At 34.1% G+C, this 8299-nt stretch overlaps 1 protein-coding gene across 5 annotated transcripts in view; it reads left to right on the top strand.

The window, feature by feature from the left end:
* Cop1 (COP1 E3 ubiquitin ligase) overlaps positions 1 to 8299 on the top strand; it is a 201676-nt gene that overhangs the window by 191417 nt on the left and 1960 nt on the right. For 4 of the 5 annotated variants that reach the window (XM_013075379.3, XM_004853391.4, XM_087194140.1 and 1 more), the window contains one exon: positions 6824 to 6868. The exons of the other annotated variant lie outside the window; for it this stretch is intronic. In XM_013075379.3, coding sequence (XP_012930833.1) covers positions 6824 to 6868 — 45 coding nt within the window. The remainder of the gene's footprint in view (positions 1 to 6823; positions 6869 to 8299) is intronic. 5 annotated transcript variants of the gene reach the window in all.

Below are 8299 nucleotides of genomic sequence, written 5' to 3'. Positions count from 1 at the left end.
TACTGTAGCTTTAGAGGAAGTCTTAAAATTAGGTACTAAATGTCTTCCAACACTGTTTTCTTTTTCTTTTTACTTTTCTAGGTCCTTTGTACTCCTAAATAACATATTAAACATATTAAATTTCAATATCCAATTCTTCATTTGTAGCAAGTATACATAGACCCGAATTTTTATTTATACCTTGTGTTTTCTAATCCTGCTAAATTCAAATACAAGTTCTAGGGGCTCCTCGAGATTTCTTAGTATTTTCTCTGTAGATGATCATTTCATCTACATATAAAGAGTTTACTTCTACCTTGCTAATCCTATCCTAATTGTGTCATTTTATTGCCAGACTGTTTTGGTTTGGGTCTATGTTTCAAAGCTTAATGGACATATGCAGAGTAGGTGTATCTGCCCTTGTTCCCCACCTTAGGGAGAAAGCATTGTATCTTCTTCATTCATATAAGGCATTTTTCCTGGAAGTATGGAGTACATGTCTTTTTATCTGTTGAGAAGGTTCTGTTCTACTTCTAGTCTCCTGATAGCTTTTACCATGAACAGCTGTAGAATTTAGTCCAATACTTTTTCTCCAACTAGTGACAGTATCATATGGCTTTTTCTTTCTGTTTAAATGTTTGATATAATTTGTCAGTTAAAATGTATATGAGCCTGTTGTTTTCATATAGGTAGGTTTTCAAGCTAGGAATATATTTTCTTTAATAGGTGCTATTCAAATTTTATATTTCCTCCAGAGTCACTTTCATTAATTTGTCTTCCAAGGTACTTCTTAGAAGTTGTCCAATTTATTTGAAAAAAGATTTTTGTAATATGCTTTCTATATCCTTTTAAATTCTGTAAAATCTGAGGTAATATCTTCTAGATCTTGATACTATAATTTTAAAAATGTGTAATTGATATGGTATAATAGGAAGAAAAGGTCTAAAGGAGCAGGGGAAGTGGGAGGGGTAGGGGAAAGGAAAGAAGGGAAAAGAAAAATATGAGAAAGGGAAAAAAATGGAAACAAAATCTTTGCAAATAGGGAAGGATGGAGGGGGTGAAGAGAGGGAAGGGGAAGGGGAAAAAAATAAGAACCAAGATACTCATGTAAAGGTACAAGATCCCAATGATGAATGTAACTGTATTATATACCTAAAATGTACCAATAAACTTAATGGGGAAAAAAAAAAGATGTGGACTTCTGAGCTTGTTTTTTAAAAAAAATAAATAAATAAATAAACAGTTTCAGAAGGCCTAAGACAATGGAGAAGAAAATATCTGGACAGAAGACCATAAACAAACAAACATCTATTAAGTACCAAACCTACTAAGTGCCATCTTAATGTAACCCTTACCATCACTGTTTAAATCCAGATACGCTTGACCTTTGTTTACAAGTAAAATTGAGACTCAGATTTGCCTAAGATTACACAGCTAAATAAGAAGAGTTGTAATTGTAGAAAGGCAAATGTGTGGGGAATGAGTGGCAGATAGGGCCTGTGAGTAAAGTTTGTCTGTGAGCTCTTCCTTGTGCTGTGTCACCTCTGCTGATGAGATTGATCCCTTTCTTGGTGTGGGTAGTGGCTTAGGGCCACAGAGAAGAAGGATGTACCTTCACATAAGAAATGTATGATCTGTTTTCAGGCAGAAAGGAAGAAGGTAGATAGTCATCCTATGTCTGCTATTTCTCAGTTGCCTTCTGCTCAGATAATCCTTATGCCATAGTGACATATTTGAGGGTGATATATTCTGATCTCCTGCACCACCAAAGAAAAATTAATCCTATGTCTTTCTTTCTTAAAGACATCCAGGGACTCCCTGTTACACATAAATAAAATTCTGACTCTGGTATGGTACAATTTGTATGCTTAACCTCACTAGTATTCCTATCTAATGAACTCACTAGTTCATTACAAGACAAGATGTTTTCTAGTTAGTTTCTCATCCCAGAACCATTTTCTCTAAAATTCACTGCATTTACATTGACCATGTTCCTTTGCCAAATATATCCACCATCTTTTTTACTGAGAAATTTCAACTTTTACTTTTCCATATCCCATTTGTGGCCTTATTTATGAAGCTTTTCTCATCTTTTTTCAGGTAGAGGATCACCCTTTCCTTAGTTTCCCCTTTGAACTTATTTCTGATGAGAATATAATGCTTTTCTGTTTAAAATCCACTTCCCCTGCTGGTCTGTAATTTCAAGATCAAACTGTCTTACTCTTCTTTAAAATATGTAGTGTCTGCTATGTAATATCTACCCTAATGATGACAGATGAATGGATGTTGATGAATAAATAAAATATAATTATGAAATTTCCCTCTTTATCTCTGATCATATTTCTAATTCTAAAGCTATTTTTTTCTGAGGTTTTATGGTTGGTACTTTTTCTGATATCAATATAGCCATTCCAGCTTTTTTATGATTAATTTTTACATGGTACGTCTTTTTTCTTTTGCTTTGTATTTGCATTGTTATATTTAAAACATGTTTCTCATAGGCAGCATGGAGTTAACACTTGCTGTTTTATCCAATCTTACAATCTGTGCCTTTTAATTATAGTCCTCAGACCATTTGCTTATAATTGTCAGAATGTTTGGGTTTATGTCTGTTACTTTTTTTATTTTTACAACTGTCCTATTATGTGTTCCATTGTCCCTAATTTCTTTTCTTTTTCTTGAGTATATTTTAATGCATTTTTCCTCTTTTCTGGCTTATTAGCTATAGCATTTCTTTTATATTTTTAGTGATTTTTCCAAAGTTTATAATATTCATATTTAACTTTCATAGTATCTTCAGATTACACAACTTTGTGTATAATGGAAGGACCTTACAACAATATACATCTCTTTAACTTTGTGCTTTTGTTGTGTGTATTTTACTTCTGTTTATGTGATAATCGCTATTAACACATTTATATTATTTTTGCTTTACATACACAATTACCTGTTAAAGACAAGAAAGCAGGCATCTTTTATCTTACCTAAATATTGACAGTTTTCAACAGCTTGTGTCCCTTATTTCTATGGTATAATATCAGTTCAGCTTGAATAACTCCCTTTATTTCTTACAGTGCAGGTTCACTTGTTATAATAGTACAAGGACAAACAGATAATATATAAACTAATGAACATGGAAATATTTCAGTAAAACTTAAATACAAAAGACAGGTAGTGGAATGATATAAGTGGCCCACGGGCTATAGTTTCCTGACCCCAGGTCTAAAGAAACACTTATCTTAAATCTAGTTTAGCCCTGCTGATAAAGGATAGCACCCCCAGTGCAAGATTCTGGTCAGTACCCCAAAGTTTTAATAACCTGTGTGCTTCCAAGCAGAAAGCCAGAGTGATTATGGGACTCAATTTGTTTACCTTCTCCCAGAGATTACAGTCCTGTACTGTCTTTCGTTCATCATTGCCATATGTATTTTGTTCAGTTTTCTAGTTGTTTATAGTAGAAGGCCAAATCCAGTTCATTTACTCTGTCATGGTCAGAAGTGGAAGTTGTTTCTACCTCCTATGTATACTTATACCTATAGTAAAATTCGCATTTAAAATCAGCTAAATCTGTCTCTAGGATTAAATCCTCCAGTTACAAACTAAGCAGATAACTATTTCTCAACTTGCTCAGGATTTTAATGTCATGGCTATAATGCTACTGAAACATGCTACTGAAGAGAAAACTATTCCAGTAGATCCAGATTCATGTAGGTGGAAGTTAGTGGACTATCACTGACATTATAAGCAAGTTAATATGTTTGTTTGGTTCTGTTTTTATATAGACCTGATAATTTTTGTTCTCCTAATCTCTTATTATGAAAAAAATGGGTTCTTTATTAGCTTAGTTTGAAGAGAGTTTTGTTTTGCTGCAGAACTTCCAGTTTCCAAAACAAGAGGAGGAGATAATGAGAATTACTGACTGGCATTTCAGCAAATAAAAGCATCCCATTGAGCCAGAATTTATTTACATTAGGCTCTATCTAGGACAGTAAAGCTACAGCTAGCAATTACCAGTCATCCAAAACGCAAACAAGACTCATTCAAAACTTACAAGTTATAACCTTGTACATAAGTAAAAAATCTAGTATTTTTCTGCTGCATGCAAAATTAATTTATTTTAAGCTAATATCTGGCCCTCTGAGAGTTTAATCCTGTCACTTTTCTATTAACTATATGATCTTTTGGTAGAGAAGTGCTGAGATGTAAAATCATTATTACTTTGAATAGTTTTGAGTGTTTGTAAGAATTCTTAAGACACTGTGTCACTTTTATGTCAATCCTAGAAGACCATTCAAACTAGGCAGTCAATTTATATGTTAGCTTTTTAATAAATGAGGTATTATTCATCTGTCCCCACAGGCAAAAGTGTTCAAAGAGTTAATCCTCTGGTATCATCTAATATGACATCATCTATTGAGGCCATAGTAATTATGGGTTTGCAAAATGTTCATGATGAGTAATTATCAGATGTCTTCTCTCTCGGATTTCATGTGATATAGGCTTGAAACCCATCTTGTGTGATTATGTAGCTAAATTACTTAAGTTGAGCATCCCAAACTCTTGAAACTTTTTGAACACCAACATGAGAACACAAGTGGAAAAGTTCACACCTGACCATCTTTGACAAAGTCCCTTTAGGCTATGTGTATAAGGTACATATGGAACATAAGTGAATTTCGTGTTTAGACTTAAGTCCTATCTCCAAGGTGTCTTACATGTATGCAAATATTCCAAAATCCAAAACAGTTCTAGTTTCAAACAGTTCAGATAAGGGATATTCAACCTGTATGGCATACTTTTACAAGTTTTGCTTTCATTGGGAATCAGATGTTTGAATTATGTAATTTATAGTCATTTTGTCTAACAGAAGTGGATTCACTGTGACCCCTAAGCCAGTCTTCACAAGATTTCTCTATCTTCCTCCTCTATATTCAAGTGACTAAAGCCAAAATAGCAAAATGAGATGGACATTAGGGCTATAAATTTTTCCTTACCCTGAAATTTTATGCTCCTTAACAGAACAATTCTTGATAGCTACACCTTCTGGTGATGACAGCTTCTGTCAGTCGTTTTCTTGAAAACTAGAGTCTTTCCCTTTCTCGAACAGCAATCAGATTGATCAGCCCTATTTTCAGCTTCATTTCTTCATGGTGTTTACAGAATAATTTCTGGGCCCTCTAGTGGCAGTTCTGATATCACAAACTTTTTTTTTTTTTTTTTCAAATTTTTATGCTAGAAAGAAATCTGTATTGTACCATTATAGTGCCTCGTTTTTGCTGTTTTCTGAGGCAGGCTTAAAAATTCTACCATCTTACTAACTCAGGATGAGTTATATTCTTTAATAACTTAAACTCCAATCATTTTTAAAATTCCGATCACTCAAAGAGGTAAATCCCAAGTTTATCTTCCCAGTTCCATCACTTCAAACCTTCTCCCAATATGGAAACTTAGTCTGTGCACATTAAGTCCCAGAAATAGACTCTAATTCCTCAAAGAGGCCATTTAAACTTACTCTAAGAGTGAATTTGGTATTGCTCATGTTCTTATTTTCAAGGACACGTGCTGATTTAAAGAAAAACCTTAGCTAGGCAAAGATGAGCGATTACCATATCCACATGTCTGTCACTTGTAAATAACTGACCTTTGATGCTGTCAACACTGACTATGTCAGAGGAGGTTTCTAATCCCATTAGAAGTTCTGGGGTAAAAGAAGAAATTACTTGTTTCTCATATGTCAGTAGTAGCAAGATAAGAAATTTTCAAAAGTAGCTTTACTAAGAATCAAAGGCAAGATAAAAATAGAAATGTGTAAATTTGTAGAGCCCAAATTCCTTATACTATATGAAGTAAACTAGATATGTAACTCAGCTTGACTGAAGTAAATTGAACACTATACATTCCAAAAGTTTTCTTTCCTCTTATAATTTTCTGACAAAGTCTGAAGCCATACATGTATATTGTATCCTTCACTGAAGTTTGACCAGTTTATCTGTTTCTCATAGCTGTCAATTGGAGTCAGTCTGGCTGTCAGCCATATGGCCTCTGTGACAGTCTTGAGCCTGCCTGTTCATCCCTCAGGTGTTTACTCCAGAGAACAAAAGACTGCAGAATGCGTCCAACTTCCAGACCTCCACTAGCCACCCTATTTCAAAGGAGGCATGTCCTGACTCCTTCTTTTTTGAGACTTTTTTCTTACAAACTGATTCTTCTCCACTTCTTTGCCTGCCTTTCCTACTTTTCAGAAAAATCCCCTTAATTTAAGATTTAAAATATGAAAAATACCTTATGATACAAATTTCGTTCAAGTAATTCACGATTATTAATAATTGTGTATGCTGAATGATTAACAATTTTTTTTAAAAGATAGTCTTATTTCTCCTAGATAAGTATTTCCATTTTCTTTTTTCCTAATTATCAGTGACTGTCCGTAGAGATTGTGCCGGAGACACTGGCAGCATATACACCAGTGGCTGGTATTTTATGTCAGAAAGGGAATAAAAGAGGAGTTGGGAAAGCAGTTGTTCTCTTTGTTTTTGTCAACTTATTCTTCCATTTTATTTCAGTCTTTGTTTCTCTTGGCTTTCCTTTCATTGAGAGCCCTTTTTCATTTTCTTTTTCTTTATAATCAAAAGCTTTCTGATCTACTTCATTAAAACTTAATCCTCAAAATATAGGGTTTTATGTTTAAAACTCATAGTTAAAAGCATGTTAGAAGTTGGACCTCCATTTTTAGATTCTGTTGGTATCTTGGGGAGAAGTGAAGAAAGGATGAGAGGAAATTATTCTCTTGGATTACCCTCCAGGAAATCCTTCTCTACATTTTAAAAGCTCTTGTTTTTTCTAGGAGTCCAATGTGCTGATTGCTGCTAACAGTCAGGGTACAATTAAGGTAAGCTATTTTATACATCTCCATTTTAAAGTCAGATCCATTTTTAGACTATAACAGGATCATGGAAACAGATAATTGTACTGAGCCTTAGAGATCATTCCAAATCCTTGAAAATGTCTTGATTGAATGGGGAAAGAAGTTGGTGGCTTTCAACTGTGGAGATGACAGTCTTTGTTGAGGTTGTATAGGTTAATAGGCGATCAGCTTGAAAAACAGATGAATTCTGTTGAGCACTCATTATGAGTTAGTAACTATGTTACTTCTCTTACAGCAGTGTTGCTATCCCAGCAAGCATTCAGCAGACAGAGTTCAAGATATAGCAAGAAGTACTTAACACACTCACTACATTTGAACATGTCCTACTCTTAATTTTCTTTGTCATATTTTTTATTCTTTGTCATATTTTTCTTCCTTTTCTGCCCTGACAAATTGGTTTTTCCTCAGTTGCCCAGGTAGGGGTCAGGCAAGTGGGGATTTTGGTGTTCACTTGAAAATTTATTCACCATGTGATCATGCCATTACTATAGACTGAAATCCTGTCACAAAATCATGAGTAGTTTTTCACATACTTTCCTTTGTAGTTAGAAGCTCAAAAAAGTAAATATTTTACGTAATTATACTATTGAGTATTTAGTCCTTGGCCATAATACCTGTGATAAATAAATCCTGAGCTAAGCAGTGAACTTTCTAAACAAAGCACCATTTATTAGCACATATTCTGAGAATGCCTGTTATGTGTACATATTCTTTCTGAAATATCACGACGTGTTTTTTTTATGTACTGTGGTCTATTTCACCTGCCAGTGGGCATTGATTTTGTTATATTATTATATCCTTTTTTTTTTAATAAGTACTATTTTTTTTTAATTCTTTTATTGGTCCATTTTAGGTATACAACACAATTACATTTCTCATTGGGAACTTGTACCTTTACATGATGCATCTTGGTTCTTATTTTTTCCCCATTCCTAGCCCTCCCTTCCCTATTTACAAAGACTTTATTTCCATTTTTTCCATTTCTCATCATTTTTCCTTTCCCTTCTTTCCTTTCCCCTGCCCCTCCCACTACCCCTACCCCTTTGGACCTTTTCTTCCTATTTTGCATTATCAATTATTCATTCTAATCATTGGAAACAGCCCAAATGCCCATCCACTGGAGACTGGATAAAGAAAATGTGGGTTTTTTATAAAATGGAGTACTACTGAGCCATAAAAAATGAGAAATTAGAGACATTTATAGCTAAATGGATGTACATTGAGGTGATACTCTTAAGTGAAATAAATAGGACACACATGTATAAATACCAAATAGTTTCTTTGGTGTGAGAAACTGAAAGTGTAAATAAGGACTAAAATGTATAATAGGTAATGTGAAATAGGAAGAAAAGGGGCAAAGGGGAAGGAAGTGGGAGGGGTAGGGGAATGGAAAGA

The sequence above is a fragment of the Heterocephalus glaber genome, unplaced genomic scaffold, assembly GCF_053883595.1.
Source record: "Heterocephalus glaber isolate CG9 unplaced genomic scaffold, H.glaber_assembly_v1.0 deba00001600, whole genome shotgun sequence".
NCBI classification, from domain to species: Eukaryota; Metazoa; Chordata; class Mammalia; order Rodentia; family Bathyergidae; genus Heterocephalus; species Heterocephalus glaber.
The sequence above is the reverse complement of the archived record's forward strand: the minus strand, read 5'-3'. Positions and strand labels throughout refer to the sequence as shown.